Raw genomic sequence first — 26,586 nt, forward strand, 5'->3', positions numbered from 1 at the left:
TGGTATTTTTCAGAAATGTTTTAAGATGAGTAATTAGGAATTTGACGTTGTCTCTGTAATTATTCTGGCAGCTTCGCACTATTTCAGATTGCAGCTGCAATGTATTAAACTGTGATTTATACCTAAATATGCACATTTTTCTAAAAAACATATGCTATACAATAAATAGTTATCAGACTGTCATCTTATGAAGTTGTTTCTTGGTTAGTGGCTATTTAGATCTTTATTTGCTGATCCGAGATTTTAGTGATGGCTTACTGATTTCCACTTCTCATTGGTTACTGACATCCAGGGGAAGGCGGGTGCAGTTCATGTCGACCCATAGGATACATACAGAGCTTTAAACTGATCTGAGAACAGAGCCTCGTTTTCAGACCTTCGCAGTTCCTGTCATGGATTTCGCTGCAGAAAGAGTTCTGGTTCACCCACAGACATAATTCAAACGGTTTTAGAAACTAGAGATTGTTTTCTATCCAATAGTAATAATAATATACATATTGTACGAGCAAGAATTGAGTACAAGGCAGTTTAATTTGGGAACGATAAATGTCCAAGTTGAAACAGCACCCCCTGTAGTGTCAAGAGGTTTTAAGAAACTTCAGAGTGTTTACTATACAATAGTAATAATAATATGCATGTATTACCTTATGGGACAGAGTAGGAGGAAATTCAGTTTGGGCACGCAATTCGTCCAAAGTGAAAATGCTGCCCCCTGTCCCGAACAGGTTTTAACTTCTTACGGCTGAGATCCCGTTAACGGGATCGACTTGACAACAGCCAATGAAAGTGCAGGGCGCCAAATTCAAACAACAGAAATCTCATAATTAAAAGTTCTCAAACATACAAATATTTTACACCATTTTAAAGATAAACTTGTTGTTAATCTCACCACAGTGTCCGATTTCAAAAAGGCTTTACGACGAAAGCACACCATCTGATTATGTTAGGTCAGTACCTAGTCACAGAAAAACACAGGCATTTTTTCCAGCCAAAGAGAGGAGTCACAAAAAGCAGAAATAGAGATCCAATTAATCACTAACCTTTGATGATCTTCATCAGATGACACTCATTGGACTTCATGTTACACAATACATGTATGTTTTGTTCGATAATGTGCATATTTATATCCAAAAATCTTAGTTTACATTGGCGCGTTATGTTCATTAATGTTTTGCCTCCAAAACATCTTGTGATTTTGCAGAGAGCCACATCAATTTACAGAAATACTCATAATAAACATTGATTACAGATACAAGTGTTTTACATGGACCTTGAGATAAACTTCTCCTTAATGCAACTGCTGTGTCAGATTTTTTTTTTACTTTACGGAAAAACCACACAATGCAATTGTCACGCCCTGACCTTAGAGAGCCTTTTTATTTCTCTATTTGGTTAGGTCAGGGTGTGATTTGGGTGGGCATTCTAGTTTGTCTATTTCTTTGTTGGCCGGGTATGGTTCCCAATCACAGGTAGCTGTCTATCGTTGTCTCTGATTGGGGATCATACTTAGGCAGCCCTTTTTCCCACCTTCAGTTGTGGGATCTTGTTTTTGCACAGTTACTAGGTAGCCTGCAGAACGTTACGTTCGTTTATTCTTTTGTTGTTTTGTTGGTGTTCATCTGAATAAAGAAAGATGTACGCTTACCACGCTGCGCCTTGGTCTTAATCTATCAACGAGCGTAACAGCAATAATCTGAGTACGGCGCTCAGACACAAAAACAAGCCATACAGGTACCCGCCACGTTGTGGAGTCAACAGAAGTAAGAAATCGCATTATAAATATACACTTACCTTTGATGATCTTCATCAGAATCAGAGTTCCACAATAAATGTTTGTTTTGTTCGATAAAGTCCATAATTTATGTCCAAATACCTCCTTTTTGTTTGCAGACGGAAAGTCAAATAATTCCATTACAGTTCGTAGAAAGATCTCAAACGATGTATAGAATCAATCTTTAGGTTGTTTTTAACATAAATCTTCAATAATGTTTCAACCGGAGAATTCCTTTGTCTTTAGAAACGAAAAGGAACGCAGCTACCTCTCACGCGGTCGCGCCTGAGTAAGCTCGTGACACTCTGCCAGACCCCTGACTCAATCAGCTCTCATTCCCTCATCCTTCACAGTAGAAGCCTGAAACAAGGTTCTAAAGACTGTTGACATCTAGTGGAAGCCTTAGAAAGTGCAATATGACCCCATAGACACTGTATATTGGATAGGCAAACCTACACACCTCAGATTTCCCACTTCCTGGTTGGATTTTTTCTCAGGTTTTATCATTCAAACAGTTTCAGAAACTTCAGAGTGTTTTCTATCCAAATCTACTTATAATATGCATATCTTAGCTTCTGGGCCTGAGTAGCAGGCAGTTTACTCTGGGCACCTTATTCATCCAAGCTACTCAATACTGCCCCCAGCCATAAGAAGTTAAGCTTGGAAAAGAGACACTTAAACCCAGACTTGGAACACACACCCTCTCCACCGAATACCAGGGGAGCAAAATAATAATTGTTGCAGTTAGCCACTGATTCCTTCCAAACCACTCATTTCCAACTTGTGTAATGTTTATGCCCAATAGCCGATGAGCACCAATACGTTTTATCTATAGTTTCTCTTCATATGACAAGGATTGGAAAAGATTTGCCAGTAGATTGTTGACGTAATTCATGACTGTTTGTCTAGCTTGCTAGCTAAGATTTTGAAAGTATGATGTTGACATGATCAGTCCAATTAAAGCTACGGTAGATATAACATGATTTGATGTGATTTTATCTGTGGCCCATGACCTTGAGCCTTCTTGGATCGGCACTTCTAATGTAAATCTATGGCAGCACCCAAGGGGGCATGAACATTCTAACTCTCCCTGTAGATTTTGGGGTGATGTAGTATCCCCATGAGTGACAGAACAATGAGCCAATCACGGCGCAACAAGAAAACATTACCAACCGCTACGCTCAGGATTTTCCGCTGGCTGACCATCCACCACAGAAAACACTGAGCTAGGCTGAAACACCTACATTTTGGAGCTGCCTTATGAATGCAAAAAATAGACTGTTTGTACAGTATGTGACTTTATTAAATCAAAACATATTTTTTTACATTGTTTGCAAACTGATAAGTGACAAGTATTAATTTAAAACTTCTTTGGGATAGGGGGTGCTATTTTCACTTTTGGGGAAAATCGTATCCAATTTAAACGGCCTCGTACTCAATTCTTGCTCGTACAATATGCATATTATTATTACTATTGGATAGAAAACACTCTCTAGTTTCTAAAACCGTTTGAATTATTTCTCTAAGTGAAACGGAACTCTTTTTACAGCCCATTTCCTATCCGGAAGTGAGATTTCCAAAAGCAAGGTCTCTCTTCAAGAGCTTGTCTATAAAAGGGCATGTCACTTATGACTGTAGAAACACGTCATACACCTTCCCCTGGGTGTCATGCGGAAGTGAGAGCAGAAATGACTTGATTATCTCGTTCTGGGATTGAATACAACCTCTTGGAGTGAGAGGTCCGCCATTATTTTTTTTTGGAAGGCGCGAAGTTGGACCTGGAATCGCCTCCTGGAAAACCRTCGTTATAGGTGAATATGATCTCCGGCTTCGATTTTATTTGATACATGTCACAATATCATCCTAAAGTATGTTTTTTCAATATAGTTTAATTATATTATTGAAATTTATTCGGGACTTTAGACGTGATGTGTTGGAGGAATTTGTTCAAGAAGGAGAGGTTAGCGCCGCACGGCCAGTGTGCTTGCTAATTCAAGAGGGAAATAGTTCGTTCTGGATCCAAACAAAGACGGTTCTGAACAAAGGACCCCTTGTACAACATTCTGATGGAAGATCAACAAAGATAAGGACCCAATTTGGGATGCTATTTCATATATCTGTCGAACTGAGCTATCGCTACCGTTTGCCTTGATTCAATGCTGCTGTGTGTTAGCTATTGTAGTAAGCTAATATAACGATATATTGTGTTTTCGCTGTAAAACACTTCAAAAATCGGAAATATTGGCTGTATTCACAAGATCTTTGTCTTTCATTAGCTATCACCATATATTTTTCTGAAATGTTTTATGATGAGTAATTAGGTAGTTGACGTTGGTGTCTGTATTTACTCTGGCTACTCCCGTGCGATTTCTGACTGTAGCTATGATGGTAGCTATGATGGTAGCAGTAATGTAAAACTGATTTATAGCTCAAATATGCACATTTTTCGAACAAAACATAGATTTATTGTGTAACATGTTATAGGACTGTCATCTGAGGGAGTTGTTTCTAGGTTAGTTAGGTTGGTTCTAGGTTAGTTAGGTTGGCTTTGTGCATGCTACCTGCATGCTACCGGTGCTGTGAAAAATGTCTGTCCTCTTTTGTATTTGGTGGTGAGCTAACATAAATATACGTGGTGTTTTTGCTGTAATACATTTAAAAAATCGGACATGTTGGCTGGATTCACAAGATGTTTATCTTTCAAATGCTGTATTGGACTTGTTAATGTGTGAAAGTTAAATATTTCAAAAAATACATATTTTGAATTTCCCGCTCTACCTTTTCAGTGGAATGTGGGAGGAGTTCCGCTAGCGGAACCCCTGTCCTAGACAGGTTTTAATGCCAAAAAATAACACACAAAACAGGCAACAAAAAACAGGTGGGGCTCAAAACAGAAGGACCTCTGCCTGCCCTGAATGAAGAGTCGCCACTGGCCATTTGTAACACCAAGCATCCTGGGTTTGCTTCCTGCTGAGGCCACCCAGATAAAACATTTACGTATGCATGGCTGTGAGTTTCTTTGGATAAAAGCACATGCTAAATGGCATGTAGGCCTATATCACAAAATCTCATGTCTTATTGCTTTACTAGTCTAGAATGCAATCCAACATTTCTCCAAATACCACAAATCATAATTCCATAATTTGAGTGTCTTTTGTAGTTTCCCATAACAATTTCACATGGAGATAGCACTTGATTTACTCATGATGCATACTCTATATATACAAAAGTATGTGGACACCCCTTCAAATTAGTGGATTTGGCTATTTCAGCAACACCTGTTGCTGACATGTGTATAAAATCGAGCACATAGCCATGCAATCTCATCCCGTTCCCGCCCTCACCTGCAGCTTTTCATATCCACCCGCCTGCTCCAGCTGACTTTCTGTCCAACTCCCACCCTCTCCCACAAGAACTGTTCCCCAAACCCAACCGCAGTCCTTTCAATGTTACTTTTTTTTATACAAGGACATGCTGAACTTGGGGAATATGGATTTTTATTTTGTACACTAACGCAGTACAACTTTTCACAGCATTGCAACAACATTTGAAAAAATGTATGGATAATTTGACGTATTTCAATATTGTACTTATAAATTATACCAGCATTTCTTCTGAAAGTTTGCACAAATACTGGTATGTTGAAATCTATTGTGTAGGCTATATTTAAAGAAATACACTTTTAATGAATACAAATATATGTTATTGGAATTGAGACTGCAAATATGAAGTTGGTCTGTTGTACTGGGCAACGGGTTATTATGCAGAGTGCTGGTGACTACTTACTCCACCCACTCCATTCACTGCAATGCAATACACTAAACATGGGATGTTTTTTGCGTTGTAGAGCGAAAACGTTTCTTCTTGTCTCATATGAACTGGGTGGGAAATATTTGGGTATCTGCTAACTAGTTATCGAGGGCGACTGTGTTGCACGCCCTTCTGCTGACTTTTCACTCTGCCCCTCCCCCAATGCAATAAACTGTAATAGACTGAACATGGGATACATATTGACTTATAGAGAGAACTTTTCTACCTGCCTCAGCTGAAGTGGGATGGAAGATAGTCAGTAAGGTCTCTACTAACCAAATGTTCCGTTTTGGAGGGGGACTGTGTCATGCATATGCAGCAGCATTTTGTTCAACATCAGCCCTGAGACACCAAGACATTGTGGGGAATATCCAGCATGGAAGAGGAGGCTTTGGCCTGGCAGCAAGCAAACCAACGTTCCATAAGGCAACAACATCTGAACGCAGGAAGCTGGTGGTCGAGGAGGTGCGCAGACAGGAGGAGACTGCAAGAAGTGCAAAGGCTGTCTCTCTTGCTAAACAAGGGCAATGGATGCGGTGGGAAGGCTTGGAGAGGAGAAAGATCAACTGGAGTGAGCTTTGGCAAATGGAGGCAAGCAACATCAGCTTCATCATAAGAGCTGTTAATGATGTGCTTCCATCACCAAAAAACCTACATCAATGGTATGGCGAGGACCCGACCTGCCCCCTCTGCCCAGCTCCAGCGACTCTCAGGCATATAATGACAGGTTGCAAGACCAGCCTCTCACAAGGCCGCTACACCTGGAGGCACAATCAGGTCCTCAAGAGCCTGGCTGCAGCACTTGAGACCAAGAGGAGGGCAACCAATTCATTACCTCCAAAAACAAGCAATCCCGTCAAAACAACAACATTCATCCCGGAGGGACAGAAAAGGCCCAAGCATCCTCCTACAAAGCCAGAAACTGGACACCTAGGCATGGCCCGGGACTGGAAGATGCTGGTCGATATTGGCCAGCAACTCATTTTTCCACCTGAGATTGCTTCTACCAACCTTAGGCCAGACATGGTACTCTGGTCCCCTTCACGAAAGGCTGTGTACATCATAGAGCTCACAGTCCCGTGGGAAAACTCTGTTGAAGAGGCCTACGAGCGTAAGAAACTGCGTTACACAGAGTTGGCAGCAGACGCAACTCTGACGCAACAAGTCTGACCAGTTGAAGTGGGATGCAGAGGATTCGTGGCTTCTTCTACCATCAGGTTGCTGAAAGAACTTGGAATCCATGGACAGGCTCTGCGGCAGACCGTCAGAGCAGTTTCTCAAGCAGCTGAAAGAGGCAGCCAGTGGATCTGGATCAAACGGAAGGACCCTTGCTGGGCTATAACTTTATGACCCCCCACCCCCACCTGAGAACCCAATTCAGATCCCTCCAACTTGAGGAGGGCATATGAGGTATGCGGTCAGCTGTAGGGCTGGCTCAGGGAAGAGGACGCCCCTGCCTTGCATAGTCCCGTGGGAAATCTTAATTGGGCATGGGACACAAGCTAAGGCTTGATCACCCTTCAGCTGGCCACCTTTGATGAGGGTGTTTAGTGATTAAAGGCCGAAACACCCACTGATTCGAAGGCACACTACTGAGGATGTGTCCCAAAATTGACATCTTAACCCAGTCTAAGAAATAAACCTCCCATGCCACTCTGTCAACATCACGGCAAATCTCATGTGAGTGCATACCATCTATTGGCACAATGGACAGTTTTAACATCTCGTCCCGTGTTTTTTTGATTCAGTAGTTGTTATTCAGACTTACCTCATGAAGGTGCGTAACGTCTTTGCAGGCGTGGTTACCGTGCGCATGCTGAATAAATCAGGAATTCTGCAGGGTAGCTGTTTTGGCTTCTTGCTTTTTTCAATTTTTACTAACGACATGCCACTGACTTTGAGTAAAGCCAGAGTTTCTATGTATGCGGATGACTCAACACTATACACGTCAGCTACTACAGCAACTGAAATGACTGTAACACTCAACAAAGAGCTGCAGTTAGTTTCAGAGTGGGTGGCAAGAATTAAGTTAGACATAAATATTTCTAAAACTAAAAGCATTGTATTTGGAACAAAACAGTCACTAAACCCTAAACCTCAACTAAATCTTGTAATAAATAATGTGGCAATTGAGTAAGTTGAGATGACTAAACTGCTTGGAGTAACACTAGATTGTAAACTGTCATGGTCAAAACATATTGATGCAGTAGTAGCTAAGATGGGGAGAACTCTGTCTATAATAAAGCAATGCGCTGCCTTCTTAACAACACTATCAACAAGGCAGGTCCTACAGGCCCTGGTTTTGTCGCACCTTGACTACTGTTCAGTCGTGTGGTCAGGTGCCACAAAAAGGACTTAGGAAAATTGCAATTGGCTCAGAACAGGGCAGCACGGCTGGCCCTTGGATGTACCCAGAGAGCTTATATTAATAATATGCATGTCAATCTCTCCTGGTTGAAAGTGGAGGAGAGATTGACTTCATCACTACTTTTATTTATTAGAGGTATTGACATGTTGAATGCACCGAGCTGTCTGTCTAAACTACTGGCACACAGCTCGGACACCCATTCATACCCCACAAGACATGCCACAAGAGGTCTCTTCACAGTCCCCAAGTCCAGAACAGACTATGGAAGGCACACAGTACTACATAGAGCCATGACTACATGGAACTCTATTCCACATCAAGTAACTGACGCAAGCAGTACAATTAGTTTTAAAAAACAGATTTAAAGAACACCTTATGGAACAGTGGGGACTGTGCAGCAACACAAACATTGGCACAGACACATGCATACACACACACGATAACATACGCAGTATACATACACATGGATTTAGTAATGTAGATATGTGGTAGTGGTGGAGTAGGGGCCTGAGGGCACACAGTGTGTTGTGAAATCTGTGAATGTATTGTAATGTTTTAAAATTGTATAAACTGCCTTCATTTTGCTGCCAAAGCAGCAGATACTCTTCCTGTAGTCCAGCAAAATTAAAGGGATCTAATGGGGATCCATAATAAATGCAAATACAAATACAAATGTAATTCAACTGCTGAATACCCTCCCACTTGCTGGAAAAAAATACTTTCTCGTGGAGTTTTTATTCAATGGGATTTTCAGTACATTTATCTTAAGCCATCCCTTTAAATATGGTGTACCTTTTAGTTCGAATTTTGTTAACAGGTGCAAAAGAATATAGAGAAAGAACAGGTTCAGATTATAAGGGATGAATTAAAGAAAGCCATATAAATATAAGCATATTTGTCTCTGTTTCAGCACCAATTGATAGATTCCAAAACACTATGAATTATAAAAAACTGGTTTGAAGAGCCTTTACACATGAAATAAATAAAATGGTGGTTCGATTAATTCTGAAAATTGCCACATTCAGTTCTTTAACCCATGGTAATGTTTTTGGAAGATTATTGTACATTCAATTACAACAGTAGGCTATGCCCTCATCTATTGCCTGCACTAATCTTGAAACTGTGTGATGACACAACCAAATATTGCGTAATGCATCTGGTTCGAGCTTTTACGGTTTGGTCTGCTCTCTGCTCCATAACGATGTAATTAGCCTATATGTCTTTTTCAATTAGCCAACATTTTTTTATTAGCTGTTACTTATGATCCTGAGCAACAACCACAAGGCAGTGACACGTTTACAGAGGGAGCAAATGAAGGTAACGAAACAATGTAATTAAATATAATGATAATATGGGCTAAACCAACAAAAGAGAACTAACAGTAAATTGGCAGTTGAATATGTATTGTTATTAGGCCTACTGATGCTCTATTCTGATGGTTACTCAAATTTAACATGATAGAAATAGGAAACAGAGAAAGTTGGGTAGCCTATAATTAATGCATTCAAGTGTGCCCATCCCTGCATGTCAAAAGGCCATACAATTTTAATTCTGAATAATGGCACAGCATTTTATAAACTTTACTGGGGGAATGTTCATATGTTGGTATGTTTCAGTTTGCTGTCATATGACTGGTTTCACATTTGTCTCCAGTGATTACAAGGTAAATATATATAGTATCAGTCAAAAGTTTGGACACATCTACTCATTCAAGGGTTTTTCTTTATCTTTACTATTTTCTACATTGTAGAATAATAATGAAGACATTAAAACTATGAAATAACACATATGGAATCATGTAGTAACCAAAAAAGTGTTTAACAAATCAAAATATATTTTGGATTTGAGATTCTTCATGGAAGCTCTTGGCATTCTCTCAACCAGCTTCATGAGGTAGTCACCTGGAATGCATTTCAATTAACAGGTGTACCTTGTTAAAAGTTCATTTGTAGAATTTCTTTCCTTCTTAATGTGTTTGAGCCAATCAGTTGTGTTGTGACATGGTAGGGATGGTATACAGAAGATAGCCCTATTTGGTAAAAGACCAAGTCCATTATTATTATTATTATTATTATTATTATTATTATTGCAAGAACAACTCAAATAAGCAAAGAAAAACGACAGTCCATAATTACTTGAAGGCATGAAGGTCAGTCAATACGGAATACTTCAAGAACTTTGACGTTTATTCAAGTGCAGTCGCAAAAATGATCAAGCACTATGATGAAATTGGCTCTCATGAGGACCGCCACAGGAAATTAAAACCCAGAGTTACCTCTGCTGCAGAGGACATGTTCATTTGAGTTACCAGCCTCAGAAATTGCAGCCCAAAAAATGCTTCACAGAGTTCAATTAACAGACACATCTCAATGTCAACTGTTCAGAGGAGACTGCGTGAATCAGGCCTTCATGGTTGAAATGCAGCAAAGAAACCACTACTAAAGGAGACCAATAATAAGAAGAGGCTTGCTTGGGCCAAGAAACACGAGCAATAGACATTAGACTGGTGGAAATCTGTCCTTTGGTCTGAATAGTCCAAATTGGAGATTTTTGGTTCCAACCACCTTGTCTTTGTGAGATGCAGAGTAGGTGAACAGATTATCTCTGCATGTGTGGTTCCCACCGTGAAGCATGGAGGAGGAGGAGGTGTGATGGTGCTTTGCTGGTGACACTGCTGGTGATTTATTTAGAAATCAAGGCACACTTAACCAGCATGGTTACCACAGCATTCTGCAGCAATATGCCATCCCATCTGGTTTGCGTTTGGGGGACTATCATTTGTTTTTCAACAGGACAATGACCCAAAGCACAACTCCAGACTGTGTAAGGGCTATCTGACCAAGAAGGAGAGTGATGCAGTGCTGCATCAGATAACCTGGAATACAATCACCCGACCTCAACCCAATTGAGATGGTTTGGGATGAGTTGGACCGCAGAGTGAAGGAAAAGCAGCCAACGAGTGCTCAGCATATGTGGAAACTCCAAGACTGTCGGAAAAACATTCCAGGTGAAGCTGGTTGAGAGAATGCAAAGGTGTCATCAAGGCAAAGGGTGGCTACTTTCAAGAATCTCAAATATAAAATATATTTTTATATGTTTAACACTTTTTTGGTTACTATATTATTCCATATGTTATTTTATTGTTTTGATGTCTTCACTATTTTTCTACAATTTAGAAAATAGTAAGAATAAAGAAAACCCTTGAATGACTTGGTTTGTCTTTTGACTGGTACCCTATATATAAAATAAGTATAACGAACTTCGTCGGGAGAAGGAGAGGAGGACCAAGGTGCAGCGTGGTAAGGGTTCATTATTTTAATAAAACAACTGAACACTGAACAAAACGACAAACGAACAGTCCTGTAAGGTGACAAAAAACACTAAACAGAAAATAATCACCCACAACTCAAAGTGGGAAAACAGGCTACCTAAATATGGTTCTCAATCAGAGACAACGATAGACAGCTGCCTCTGATTGAGAACCACACACGGCCAAACACGACGAAATAGACAACATAGAACACCAGACATAGAATGCACACCCACATCACACCCTGACCAAACAAAAAATAGAAACATACAAAGCAATCTATGGTCAGGGCGTGACAATAAGTGTCATTTATATTTACAATTCCCTTATTCAAATGGATTACTCATTTACCTAGCTCTTATCAATAGCTTGTATCAAGTTGTAAATTACATTGTTATTTAAAGACCCCAATGTTCCCCTCTAACCAATAAATAAGCATTTTTAAAGGCAAATATCTTTTGTATCATTCTACCATCAGTGATATAAACGTATTATTGGATACGATAATGTTTTAATTGGATGTATTATTTATGTTCTAGTTAGTTGTGTTTGTGAATGTGGTGACCATCTTAGTTAGTTGCAAAAATCCCCCAGCCAACTTCCCCTCAATATGACTCAGCTCAGTGGTTCTGTTGCCACAGTCTAAAACAGTTTGGCTAATGCTCTCTCAACATAGCCATATGTATCTGTGATAAAACAGTGATATAGGTATAATAGCATCAGCCAATGTTCATAAATACCAATATTAGACTTTAACAGCATCTCCAAGAGGTGCACTGTGTATGTTTGGCAAGCTTTTAACCCCAATGAACTCTGTCACAAACGTAGGGTTAATTGCAGTTAAGGTTGTTCTTTACATGCCGGTTGTAAGGCTGCTTAATTGTCATGTTATTTGTGAATTGCCATAAAATACCCCTCTTGGCTCAGAGTCTGGATTGAGGAATTCCATCGTTACAGCAGACATACAAGTGACAGGGCATGCGGCATGCCTTAACCTGCCCTGCCCCAGTACTTAAACTCTGCTTCTACAAAACACAGGCTAGCCTTATCCAATATAATCTAATATATCAAGTAATATCAGTGACCAAATGTGAAATACGTATCCTGTTCTAGGTACGTACATTCTGTCCTGCCAAGTTAGCAGCAAGTGGAAAATTAGGTTGGGTTGTATTTCGAGTAGATTATCCCTTTAACTGATTTCTCTATCGCCACCAACTGTCATCCTCTGTCTTGCTCAAAATAACATGGAAGTGTATCACAGTCATGGGTGTCTGAAAGTTGAATGTGTACTCATCAAGATGTATGTACTTTACCAATTAAGATCAAATATTTAATTCACTTTCTTCTGTAAAGCCAAAGATACTTTTTTTAGTTATACAGACATTTAGAAGTATTTCTCTTTTGAAGAACATAAAATAGTATTACAAAAGTTACGAGACTGGTAACTTGCCGTATGTTATCATGACAAAAATAAATTGTCATGAACATTTGGCAAAAAAAATGTGACATCACTGCATATTCAGGTGTGTTCAAAGCAGTTTACTAAACCACAAGCACTCAATTTTCTGACCTACCAGCAGTTTCAGACAGTCTTTGAGGAGGAAGTGGCTAGGTACTTTTACATGAATCACACACACTTAGAAAAAACACTCAAACACACAGTATAAATACAGTCTTGGCTCCTGGACCCCAGTCAGTCACTGAGCTGGACGCCACCAAGACAAGACAAGATGGAAATCACAGGTTTACTGCTCCTTGTGGTGGTTGCTCAGTCATTTGCTATGCCTCTGTCATCGCTGGAGGAGACTGATAAGAGGCTATTAGCCGAGGTAAGAAAATTAAAGCTGTGGGTCTGATGTCCTTTTGTTTATCAATATCTGTTTGGTTCACTGAATATTGATGTTTTTATTATTGATTTAACAGTTATCCTTATACTCTAAGTAAGGATGAATGCAATCATTTATAGTATAAATTATCATTGTTTTATTTAAACAAAATTGTTAATTGCAGACAATGCCAGAAGATGTTGAAATACTATAACCTCTCAAATTGAACACTTTTAACCTGTTTCATTTGTGAATTTGCTCCATACATTGCCACTTGTTTTTATTACATCCATTCCATATGACTATGCTTAAACAGCTACATATCATGAAGGTGTTAACTTATGCTATTGCTTTCCTCTTTAGAAATACCTCCGCAGGTTCTACAACCTTCAAGCTGGACTTCAGGGAACAAAGACCCACAGGTCTTCAGACGCCATGCAGGCTAAGATCAGGGAGATGCAGTCCTTCTTCAACCTCCAGGTGACGGGGAGCCTGGACGCTAACACCCTGGAGCTGATGAGCATGGCCAGGTGTGGTGTCCCTGACGTGGGGGAATACAATCACTTCCCCCGAAACCTCAAATGGCAGAACACCAATGTGACCTTCAGGTGAGGCTTCTCAAACACTCTGAGTTATATAGTGTCTCATAACCCTAATTTGTTAATTATTTATGGTATTGGTGTAATAATGTTAATGTAATCCACATACACCACATGACCTTGGATTCAATGGATATGATCAGCTTTCATTTCTTTAAATAAAACTTGTCAAGTCTCTTTTGAATTAAGATATGGTTCCTCTCATTGAATGGTCAATCAGAATAGTGAATTATACTCCTGATCTGAAGAAGGCTGATGTGGACAGAGCTATCCGTAACGCCTTCAACATCTGGGCTGACGTCACTCCTCTGACCTTCAAGAAACTGCATGAGGGGAAGGCTGACATCATGATTTCATTTGGGACAAAAGGTAGACCCATTTCTTTATTCTGGCCTACAGTTGATACATTTTTGTCAGTAAGACTATACATACAGAATATATGGAGAATATCTTGATTAGTTTGATCATCTTACTGTATTTTTGTTAAACATTCAGTGATCCTTGTTTAGAGTTGTGCAAGACCTCGTCATAGAAGAAATTAACTGAATGCTGGCATGCTGGGAACACTTACTGAAACCATCCTCAAACATAATTTTCTCCCTGCCCTTTCCTTGTCTTTAGAACATGGAGACTTCAACCCCTTTGACGGCCCTGACGGTCTCTTAGCCCATGCCTATCCCCCTGGCAGAGACATTGGAGGAGACACACACTTTGATGAAGATGAACATTGGTCAAAAGACTCAGACTGTAAATATTTTGTACATTTATGTGGGGATCAAGTAAATGTATGACATGTAATCACTGATTATTTAATAACATATTGCTCCCCTGTAGCCTACAACCTTTTCCTGGTGGCCACCCATGAGTTTGGCCATGCCCTTGGCTTGTCCCATTCTACTGATCCTGGGGCTCTGATGTACCCAGTCTACTCCTACAGCCAGGGTTACCCACTGTCTGAAGATGATATCACCGGCATTCAAGCTCTTTATGGTCAGTGTTCCAGTTATTAACCCAAACAGAAGTAGAGACAGAAAATGAAATAATTAATATAATTCCATACACTTGTGTCATATTGTAAAATGTTCATTATGTCGTTCAATCCTATAGGCCCGAACCCCACCAGGAAAGTGAAGCCCAAGCCAGATGCCCCAAACAAATGTGACCCCATGTTGAGTTTTGATGCTGTTACTGAGCTCAGAGGAGAAACAATCATATTCAAAGACAGGTAGGGAGTGTGTCCATTCATGAAAAAACATCCTGCAAAAACTATTAGCTTATAATGGACAAAATGAATGTGTGTTGATGTATTCTATTTGATGGCAGGTTTTACTGGCGTCTCCATCCCCAGTTTGCAGAGCCTGAGCAAACCCTGATCAAATCCACCTGGCCCTCCCTCCCCAACAAAGTGGATGCTGCCTATGAGTACCCTGAGAAAGACATGGTCTTCATATTCAGTGGTAAATTTAATGCTGGCAACACTGTTCTAACATAGTCCTCTGTCATCCTGAATATACAACTAAAATTCTGCTTTGCTCATTTATGTCATGTATACAGTAGATATCTAATAAAGTTGATGTCGGTATAGAGGCATAGGTTAATATTGTTGTTCATATTTTTCCAGGTATTAGAATGTGGGCCCTGAATGGCTATAACCTGGTGGAGGGCTACCCCAAATACATCCATAAACTGGGACTCCCCAGGACCGTGCGGACGGTGGATGCTGCTGTGTACATCCCAGACACCGGCAAGACCCTTCTGTTCTCTGAGGAGCATTACTGGAGGTAGGACGGTATGGTCTACTCTGGACTGGTCTAGGATGGGTCTAGTCTGGTCTGGACTGGTCTTGCTTGGTCTAGTCTGTTTTGGACTGGACTGGTCTAGCTTGGTCTGGACTGGTCTGGTCTTGTCTGGTCTGGTCTAGCCTGATCTGGTTGAGAGATGTTATCTGCAAACATAACTGTTCATTATAGGTTATAGTCTTGGTTGTGTTTAATTGACAGTTATGATGAGAAGACTAACACAATGGACAGCGGCTTCCCAAGATCCATTGAGATGGATTTCCCTGGAATGGCAGATGAGGTGGATGCTGCCGTATATCAATATGGTATATCAAAATCATACATTTTAATATTAGTTGTATTATGTAGTTTCCATTGCATTTGCTTTGAATATATAATAAATAGCTCTAACAAATTCACCCTTCTCTCTCCTTGCAGGATATTTGCATTTCTTCCATGAACATACACAATTTGAATACAGCTACAGTGCAAGGAAGGTCATTCAGATTGTTAGGACAAACTCTTTTCTCAACTGCTGATCCACTGGTGGAGAACTACTGTTATTTTATGGGAAACGTAGCCCATAGGTCATTTGTGCTGGACACCTGCTTGTCATTGTTATTTCTAACTCATCCCAAAGGATGCTGGAAAATGTTATGTAAAATGGTTGGCTTATGCATCGAACTAATGCAGAAACCATTATACAGGGTCTTGATTTATGGTAGCACAATATTCACATCACTTGTTGTAATATTGAAATAGAAATCACTCTGTTATACTGTATAATACTGTAATTGCATCTCTCTCTAGATATAAATGATACTTGGGGAGGTTACAGTAATATTGATTCCAGCAAATTAAATTGGATTGTTGTGTTGCAGATCCACCAACAGGTGGCAGTCAAAGAAACAAAATCTCGAGTACGAGCTAATGAATTTTATAGACAATGTTTTTACTACTTAATTTAATGACACATTTTCATTAATAAAATAATGAGTACAAATGGTATTGTCTGAGTTTTTGTGATTTACAAACATTGTAAGATTTATGCGTAGGCCTACATCATGCTCAAAATAAGATTTTTCTGTAACAAGACAAAATACAGCTGTTGATATTTCCCAGTTTGGAAAAAAATGGTGAGAGAGGTGGGAAGCGATGGTAAATTTGGTAAGAGATGGAGGGAAATGGAGACAGGGATGGGAAGAGATGGCGGTTTTGGGACCACATTCTACACTGGGTGCTTATTTTGGCAGGCATGGTCATGCTACCACAGAGTATGTTGATCTTGGATCATCTATGGTCATTGTGTTCAGGAAGTCAACAAGATATATAGAGCAGACCACATAAAAGACTGCTTACGAATCACAAGTACACACAAACCACCTACACAGCACCAGCCACAGCCGCCAAAGTGCTACAAAATAGTCCCTCTTTGTCATCAATACTGTAACAGGGATGACTTGGCAGCTTAATTAGCATAGCTCTGCCATTCTGGTGTATGTTATGACTTTCTGTGCCCTTCCTGCTTGTTTTTACATGGATAGATCCTTGTATTGTCGTTGGCCAGACAGCAGTTCTATGTTTACACCACAAGAGGGCGGTACGTCAACGCGGTTTATGTGAGCTCAGTCTAAATGGTGGTTTACTGTGAGCTCAGTCTGAATCAGAGGAGGCTCGTGGGAGGAGTTATAGGAGGACGGGCTCATTCCAGCCATTACAATGAGCCTGTCCCTCCTATAACTCCTCCCACCAGCCTCCTCTGGTCTGAATGGTGGTTTACTGTGAGCTCAGTCTGAATGGTGGTTTACTTAGAGCTCCGTCCCCCAGACAATAATGGGATACTCTGAGTAACATGCGTCACTCATTAAATGCTGTGATTCTTACAAGAAAAGCTCTGTGTTGAGACCCACATTCTATGTCTCTTACCTCAACTATGGGGATATAGACAACCCTATCAGCGCCATACTTTAGCAGCCTATGTTGCTCAACTGTTGTAGTTACTTCTGTCAAGCCATCCATAGCCTACACCTATAGTAAAAAGTATAATATCAAGTCTATTGACACAAATATATATGTTAGAGTGAGCAAAGAGTGATTCAATCGAGTAGGTATATTCTTAGTACATGTTCTTCAGCTGAACTGATCAGAAGGGATTCTTTACATAATGGGTATCTGTGATGCATCAGTGAATCAGCATGAGGCTTCTGAGGCCCAGACAGGCTCCAAGACTTGAAACAAAAATAGTAATGAAGCTCATGAGCTTAAAAAGCTTAATCTTTGGGCTCGACCATGTGGATGCAATTACAGAGAAGGCCCCTTGTCTTCTCATTTCCTCGTTAGCTGCGTCATTGATTTCTCTGAGACAGACGCTGTTGTTGGCCGGTGGAACGTCCCTCTGCGGAGTCATTACAGGTCTCATAACCATAGCTCAGAAGATATAGGAAAACATCCACAAGGCCTCAACATGATACAAAACTAGTCAGGTCATGTTTCATATTGTTGCCTTCCTGATTCTGACTGGTATCGGCCATTTACTGTCTGTCAGTGAACCCAATGTACTGTGGAATTGGAAATGTAACATGTAGCGCAATAATACAATGAAACACCTAAAGAAAATTACTTTAAAATGCTAATGAGAGAATGAGTTGTGTTAAGAAAACACTTCAGGCAGAGCAACGACCAGGGTTGACTGCATGAAGGTGCTCTATTGTGTCTTGCTGGAAGTAGCTCCAGTCTTGGCACCTCTGATGGAAACCAGATGTGAGGAAAAGAGAGAGAGAGGCAATACAATCTCAGGATATGTCCCTTTTCCTGAGAGTGTCACAAGCCCTTTAAAGTTCAGGCCTTCCAAACAGCACAGTTAGTGGATCTGATTATTTTGAGAGTGAATACGCATCAGGCCTGCTGGATTAGATAGGGTTTGGAAAGAGGGTTTGGCTAAGTGTGAGGAATTCCTATATGACAAACCAACTTAACAAACACATAATAACATAACTCTCTTGTGTAATCAGTTTGTCTGAACTATTAAATTACCCCCTCTTAACATACAGTACATGTTTTGTTCATGTTTCTGTCTTTTATGTAGTTAAACGTTTTGTATGTACCAATCTGTCACCACACATCACGTTCCCTATCAGGAAATAAAATATACTGAACAAAAACTATAAATTTGAAATGTAAAGTGTTGGTCCCATGTTTCATGAGCTGAAATAAAAGATCCCCAAATTTTTCCATATGCACAAAAAGCTTATTTCTCTCAAATGTTGTGCACGAATTTGTTTCCATCCCTTTTAGTAAGCATTTCTCCTCTGCCAAGATAATCCATCCACCTGACAGGTGTGGCATATCAAAAAACTGATTAATCAGCATAATCATTACACAGGTGCACCTTGTGCTGGGGACAATAAAAGGCCACTTTAAAACGTGCAGTTTTTTCACACAACACAATGCCACAGATGTGTCAAATTTTGAGGGAGCGTGCAATTGGCATGGTGACTGCAGGAATGTCCCCCAGAGCAGTTGCGATAGAATTGAATGTTCATTTCTGTACCTTAAGCCGTTTTAGGGAATTTGGCAGTACGTCCAACTGGCTTCACAACCGCAGACCACCTCCACATCCGGCTTTTTCTCCTGTGGGATTGTCTGAGACCAGTCACCCAGAAAGCTGATGAAACTGAGGAGTATTTCTCTCTGTAATAAAGCCCTTTTAAGCTGAAAAACAAATCTTGATTGGCTGGGCCTGGCTTCCCAGTTGGTGGGACTGGCTCCTAAGTGGATGGGCCTATGCCCTCCCAGGCCCACCCATGGCTGCGCCACTGCCCAGTCATGTGAAATCCATAGATTAGGGCCTAATGAATTTATTTCAATTGGCTGTTTTCTTTATATGAACAGGAACATTTTTGAAATTATTGCATCCTACGTTTATATTTTTGTTCAGTATAGATTTGAATAAAGATGGCTGGATTAGAAGTACAAACATTTATGCATGCATTACTTTAAATTGCTCTGGATAAGAGCATCTGCTGGATTACTAAAATGTAAATGTTAATGTAAATTGAATGAGATTATATTCTGATGTATTCTCCAATACACATACCTGATGGTGAACTGCATAAAATGCCATTCTAAAAAAGTATTATTTTACACATAGTTCATTCTAATATGATGCTGACAGAGCCAATAGCTCTCTTTCCCATCAGGCCCAGCCCAGCCAGCTGGACAGGTCATGGTCTCTGAGTCAGAGGAAAAGTTGGAGGGAAATTCTAACCACAATTTGAAACGCTGTGCCTGAATAAGTCCCATAGAGAAGTGCCAGAAAAGAGACATTGTGAGTACATTAAATTTCTTTCCCAAAAATAGGGCTTTGACTTTTGACTTGAACTGAAGAGGGTGTTACAGACGTCTCAGTCACAGAGGCAAAGCGGATTACCTTATAACATTAGCATTATCAGTTCTGCTTTGTCATGCACAAATACATTATTATTTGATCACAGGCAGCAATGAGTCACTTGTGTAACAAACTCAGAGAGTCATGAGGAACATTGCCTATGTTCAAAGTCATAATACTACTGACATTGTCATGCAAATGATAACATCCTGCAGAACACGTTCGTCACCATACCCAAACAGTCTACAGACAATACTTTTTGTGCATCCCCGTTTGAAGGCTACAGCTTGGTTCAGTCTACTGATGTGACTGCTGTTGATAAAGAAAACCTTCAGTGAAGGGAGAATTGCTGGCCTAAAACTCACAGACACATTCTTCGACGTTCTTTGCATGTTCGCCGCAGACACATCAATCAGAGAATATCCTGAACAGACGGTTAACAAAGTGGTGAGTCTCATTGGCTCAGTTCCTCAAATCAGAGGGATCTTCATAGGCTATTGAACAATAGTTATTGTAGCACTTTTACTACAATGGCAAATTGAGTTTAAACTATACAAAGGAAGTGCCTTGCATGGGGATATGTGGTTGAAATCCCTGTGAATTGCTCTTCAGCCTTCAGCTAAGAATTTGGAAGGCAAATTCTCATCCGCATACAGGTGCAGAGTTAATAATTGTTTAAGATTCTCACGTGCCTTCAAACCCTCTGGTGTTCACCGTATCTTGTCATTCATTGTCATCTTGTGGTCATGAATGAGATCACAGAGTGGTTGAGTGATTTCAGCACAATCAGGTAGCCAGGCTCTGGAAAGCTTGCCATTCCTAAAGTGACAACATGTCTTCAACAGTTCATCATTATACAATCATTAATTCACAATCATTCTGTTATTGTGTTTCCACACATTAATTCATGGGGTACCCTTTCCTTATTTGCTTAGTTCTTTAATGGTATGTACATTTCTTAACAGCAGTCAACTCTCAAATCAATCAGTTAACTATTGCCTATTTTAAATTAAATTTGGTTCACTTAAATTCAATTCCAAAGATCAGTCACCTCAATTCTTACTATTTATCAAATCAAATCAAATTGTATTGGTCACATACACATGGCTAGCAGATGTCAATGCGATTGTAGCGAAATGCTTGTGCTTCTAGTTCCGACCGTGCAGTAATATCTAACAAGTAATCTAACAATTTCACAACAACTACTTTATACACACAAGTGTAAAGAAATTAATAAGAATATGTACATATAAATATATGGATGAGCGTTGGCCATGCGGCATAGGCAAGATGCAGTAGATGGTATAGAGTACAGTATATACTGTACATATGAGATGAGTAATGTAGGGTATGTAAACATTATATAAAGTGGCATTGTTTAAAGTGACTAGTGATACATTTATTACATCCAATTTTTTATTATTAAGTGGTTAGAGATTTGAGTCAGTTTGTTGGCAGCAGCCACTCAATGTTAGTGATGGCTGTTTACCAGTCTGATGGCCTTGAGATATAAGCTGTTTTTCAATCTCTCGTTCCCAATTTTTAGGGCCTTACTCTGACACTGCCTGGTGTAGAGGTCCTGGATGGCAGGCAGCTTAGCCCCAGTGATGTACTGGGCCGTACGCACTACCCTCTGTAGTGCCTTGCGGTCAGAGGCCGAGCAATTGCTGTACCAGGCAGTGATGCAACCAGTCAGGATGCTCTCGATGTTGCAGCTATAGAACCTTTTGAGGATCTCAGGACCCATGCCAAATCTTTTTAGTTTCCTGAGGGAGAATAGGCTTTGTCATGCCCTCTTCACGACTGTCTTGGTGTGTTTGGACCATTCTAGTTTGTTGTTGATGTGGACACCAAGGAACTTGAAGCTCTCAACCTGCTCCACTACAGCCCCATCGATGAGAATGGGAGCGTGCTCGGTCCTCCTTTTTCTGTAGTCCCCAATGAAAAGGAGGACATGCAACAGAATAGCCCAAATAATGATATCTTAGGCAAATCCATACTGTCTTCATTATTTTCTCGTTCCGTGCGTTCCACCCTCAGAGTAGTTTTAGATTTCTTTAAGGCGCAATGTATGTCAGTACTTGATACTTTTAGAATCTCCTTCAACCAAATTCCACTTACCATCAATGTCATTCTTTTTGTCCAGTAGTCTTCAGGCTTCGTGTTCTAGGAGTTCAGTTATCCTTCCCCTTTCCTTACAGACATTATTTTAGTATATTTCTACAACCGAAAAGTCGGCGTCTTTTCTTGTCTATCTTACTACGACGTTCTTCCATTCTTACTCAGTTCCTTTACAATCATTCCATTTATAAAATTTTGTTCAAACCAATTTTAACGTCTTACTTAAATCCTATCTACTTTCTTCTATGAAACAAAACACTCCACTCAGTCACCAGCCTATCTCATTTTACACATAATTATCACATTTATTTACTGACTGCACCTTTTGAGTGATTGTCAACCACTCCAGAATTGCAATTCTTATAATAAAATAAGGTATTTTGAAGAATCTACAGTCTCTTCCTTTCTGATTAGAAATTCCACAACAAATCTTGAAGACGAGGATGGGATGGCTAAATCCGTTTGTTGATTATTCCCGGGGACACCAAGTTTAAATGCACGCAGGGGCTGCATTTGATGTGGCTCGGGGAGCCCACACTCCGCCTGAGTGGAGCAGAAGGGACCCGCCTCGGACCCGCCACGGAGCGTCAGTGGACAGATACGCCATTCCGAACAATAAAATGAATGGTGAGACTGACTTTCCTTAGGTACAACCAAAGTGCACATTCAAATATAGATATTTTCCTAGTGACAGAATTTTGGTGGTCAATGTGTCATGCACAATGGAGAAGAAGAGTACAGTCCCTTGCAAAAGTATCCACCCCCCTTGGCGGTTTTCCTATTTTGTTGCATTACAACCTGTAATTTAAATAGATTTTTACTTGGATCTCATGTAATGGACATACACAATATAGTCCAAATTTGTGAGATGAAATTTAAAAAATTAAAAACTGAAAAGTGGTGCGTGCATATGTATTCACCCCAAGTGGCACCACCAAGCAAGCGGCACTATGAAGACCAAGGAGCTCTCCAAACAGGTCAGAAACAAAGTTGTGGAAAAGTACAGTTCAGGGTGGGGTTATAAAAAAATATCCGAAACTTTGAACATCCCACGGAGCAACATTAAATCCATTATTAAAAAATGGAAAGAATATGGCACCACAACAAATCTGCCAAGAGAGGGCAGCCCACCAAAACTCACGGACCAGGCAAGGAGGGCATTAATCAGAGAGGCAACAAAGAGACCAAAGATAACCCTGAAGGAGCTGCAAAGCTCCCCAGCGGAGATTGGAGTATTTGTCCATAGGACCACTTTAAGCCGTACGCTCCACAGAGCTGGGCTTTATGGAAGAGTGGCCAGAAAAAAAGCCATTGCTTAAAGAAAAAAAGAAGCAAACACGTTTGGTGTTCGCCAAAAGCATGTGGGAGACTCCCCAAACATAGGGAAGAAGGTACTCTGGTCAGATGAGACTAAAATTGAGCTTTTTGGCCATCAAGGAAAACACTACGTCTGGCTCAAACCCAACACCTCTCATCACCCCGAGAACACCATCCACACAGTGAAGCATGGTGGTGGCAGCATCATGCTGCAGGGATGTTTTTCATCGGCAAGGACTGGGAAACTGGTCAGAATTGAAGGAATGATTGATGGCGCTAAATACAGGGAAATTCTTGAGGGAAACCTGTTTCAGTCTTCCAGAGATTTGAGTCTGGGACGGAGGTTCACCTTCCAGCAGGACAATGACCCTAAGCATACTGCTAAAGCAACACTCAAGTGGTTTAAGGGGAAATATTTAAATGTCTTAGAATGGCCTAGTCAAAGCCCAGACGTCAATCCAATTGAGAATCTGTGGTATGACTTAAAGATTGCTGTACACCAGAATGGGCAGACATCTCCATGGCAAGATGTGGCAAGCTTATAGAGTTATACCCCAAGAGACTTGCAGGTGTAATTGCTGCAAAAGGTGTCTCTACAAAGTATTGACTTTGGGGGGGTGAATAGTTATGCAGTTATTTTGTGTAATTTCAGTTTTTTTTCACAAGAATTTTTTTTTGCATCTTCAAAGCATGTTGTGTAAATCAAATGATACAAACCCCCAAAAAATCAATTTCATTTCCAGGTTGTAAGGCAACAAAAGAGGAAAAATGCCAAGGGGGGTGAATACTTTTGCAAGCCACTGTAGTGGGCTATTTAAAAAAAAACATTTCTCCTTCATTTAACCAGGTAGGCCAGTTGAGTACAAGCTCTCATTTACAACTGCGACCTGGCCAAGATAAAGAAAAGCAGTGCAACAAAAAACAACAACACAGAGTTACATGTGGGATAAACAAAAGTACAGTCAGTAACACAATAGAAAAATCAACAGTTGAAGTCGGAAGTTAACATGCACTTAGGTTGCAGTCATTAAAATTCGTTTTTCAACCACTCCACAAATTTTTTGTGAACAAACTATAGTTTTGGCAAGTCGGTTAGGACATCTACTTTGTGCATGACACAAAGCCACTCCTTGGGCTACAATACCTATTTTGCCAATTGGCCTGGACCCCTTTTATTGCCGATACGGAGCCCTTCCGATCCTTCATGACTGGACTACTGACGTAATCCGCCTGAGTTCTTTTTTCAACTGGCTCCCCCATCGCGACGTCCCCTGAATGCCCATCTGCTAGCCGCAGCCCAGTAGCTGTCTAAAGCACACCGGACTGTTAGCTGAAGATGTCAATCACACAATTTTTGGGGGGTACTATACCTATTTTGCCAATTGGCCTGGACCATTTTACTACACGGAGACCTGCTGATCCATCATTACTGATCTGCCGACGTAACCGCACGAAGGGGCTACAACTGACTTCTTCCGTCGCGACGTCCCTCTAAAGCCCTTCTGCTAGCCTGCTAGCCCCGGCCCAATAGCTGTCTGAATCGCCGTGTCTCCAGCTCCAGCTGCACAGCATCACTACTCTGGACGGTTCTGACTTAGAATATGTGGACAACTACAAATACCTAGGTGTCTGGTTAGACTGTAAACTCTCCTTCAAGACTCACATCAAACATCTCCAATCCAAAGTTAATCTAGAATTGGCTTCCTATTTTGCAACAAAGCATCCTTCACTCATGCTCTCAAACATACCCTCGTAAAACTGACCATCCTACCGATCCTCGACTTCGGCGATGTCATTTACAAAATAGCCTCCAATACCCTACTCAATAAATTGGATGCAGTCTATCACAGTGCCATCCGTTTTGTCATCAAAGCCCCATATTCTACCCACCACTGCGACCTGTACGCTCTCGTTGGCTGGCCCTCGCTTCATACTCGTCGCCAAACCCACTGGCTCCAGGTCATCTACAAGACCCTGCTAGGTAAAGTCCCCCCTTATCTCAGCTCGCTGGTCACCATAGCAGCACCCACCTGTAGCACGCGCTCCAGCAGGTATATCTCTCTGGTCACCCCCAAAGCCAATTCCTCCTTTGGCCGCCTTTCCTTCCAGTTCTCTGCTGCCAATGACTGGAATGAACTACAAAAATCTCTGAAATTGGAAAAACGTATCTCCCTCACTAGCTTTAAGCACCAGCTGTCAGAGCAGCTCACAGATTACTGCAACTGTACATAGCCCATCTATAATTTAGCCCAAACAACTACCCCTTCCCCCACTGTATTTATTTATTTATTTTGCGCCTTTGCACCCCATTATTTATATTTCTACTTTGCACATTCTTCCACTGCAAATCTACCATTCCAGTGTTTTACTTGCTACATTGTATTTACTTCGCCACCATGGCCTTTTTTTGCCTTTACCTCCCTTATCTCACCTCATTGTATATAAACTTATTTTTCTACTGTGTTATTGACTGTATGTTTGTTTTACTCGATGTGTAACTCTGTTTTGTTGTATGTGTCGAACTGCTTTGCTTTATCTTGGCCAGGTCACAATTGTAAATGAGAACTTGTTCTCAACTTGCCTACCTGGTTAAATAAAGGTGACATAAAAAAATAAAAAATATGAGTCTGGAAGGAGAGTTTACAGTCTAACCAAACACCTAGGTATTTGTAGTTGTTCACATATTCTAAGTCAGAACCGTCCAGAGTAGTGATGCTAGGCGGGCGAGCGGGTGCGGGCAGCGATCGGTTGAAAAGCATGCATTTAGTTTTACTAGCGTTTAAGAGCAGTTGGAAGCCACAGTTGGAGGCTGTGACTGGAGTGTAGGTGGATATTGGTATAAGACATATATAATGGTCTGTGTAAGGGGAACCCCTATATGGGAACAAAACCCTGTGTTACATAAACAAGTAAAAATATATTTTTCAGAACAACAACAGAACATATATTTTTTTATATAACAATTAACCAATACAAGAAAATGAAGACCCAGACACCGGTGAAGGTTGCAGAGAGGCCTACGTGGGTACATGCCAACAAGGTAGACGATCCAGCCCCTGGCATAACAGTAATGGGGCAGCAGGGCACACTGGGAGAAGTAGCCTCACTGAAAACATCTGGTATCAATTCACCAAGTTTATGTTTGACAATAGTGTTCACAGGAATGTGTCATGTTTTGTTTGTGCTGAAATTCCACATCCATCCACAAAACCATATACCAGTATTCCTGTAGCCTTGCCAGATGAGAAACTTTCATGCAGAATGATAGCATTAAGAGCTTTGGCTAAGCATTGTGATGG

General features: G+C 40.6%; 2 protein-coding genes across 3 annotated transcripts in view; one reads left to right on the forward strand and one right to left on the reverse strand.

Moving 5' to 3' along the window:
- The window catches only part of LOC111960705 (tsukushi), a 295,864-nt gene that overhangs the window by 240,582 nt on the left and 28,696 nt on the right, over positions 1-26,586 (reverse strand). The window contains exon 3 of one of the 2 annotated variants that reach the window (XR_011475574.1): positions 17,171-17,216. The exons of the other annotated variant lie outside the window; for it this stretch is intronic. The gene's annotated coding sequence lies outside the window, so the exon portion shown is untranslated. Of the gene's footprint in view, positions 1-17,170; positions 17,217-26,586 lie in introns of those variants that run through there. 2 annotated transcript variants of the gene reach the window in all.
- Positions 12,679-16,465, forward strand: LOC111960703 (collagenase 3-like). The gene is made up of 10 exons (XM_023982873.2): positions 12,679-13,088; positions 13,449-13,693; positions 13,905-14,053; positions 14,306-14,431; positions 14,519-14,674; positions 14,792-14,909; positions 15,008-15,141; positions 15,306-15,465; positions 15,685-15,788; positions 15,901-16,465. The coding sequence occupies exons 1-10, from the start codon at positions 12,990-12,992 to the stop codon at positions 15,999-16,001; spliced, it is 1,392 nt and encodes a 463-aa protein (XP_023838641.1). The 5' UTR covers positions 12,679-12,989; the 3' UTR covers positions 16,002-16,465.

Source organism: Salvelinus sp. IW2-2015, linkage group LG4p (assembly GCF_002910315.2).
Source record: "Salvelinus sp. IW2-2015 linkage group LG4p, ASM291031v2, whole genome shotgun sequence".
NCBI lineage: Eukaryota > Metazoa > Chordata > Actinopteri > Salmoniformes > Salmonidae > Salvelinus > Salvelinus sp. IW2-2015.

Bases quoted from the DNA above. Each gene is read 5' to 3' on its own strand.
- LOC111960703 (XM_023982873.2), top strand. From the start codon at position 12,990: ATGGAAATCACAGGTTTACTGCTCCTTGTGGTGGTTGCTCAGTCATTT. The intron at 14,432-14,518 runs GTAAATATTTTG...GCTCCCCTGTAG, and splicing joins TTGGTCAAAAGACTCAGACT to CCTACAACCTTTTCCTGGTG. The intron at 14,910-15,007 runs GTAGGGAGTGTG...ATTTGATGGCAG, and splicing joins ACAATCATATTCAAAGACAG to GTTTTACTGGCGTCTCCATC.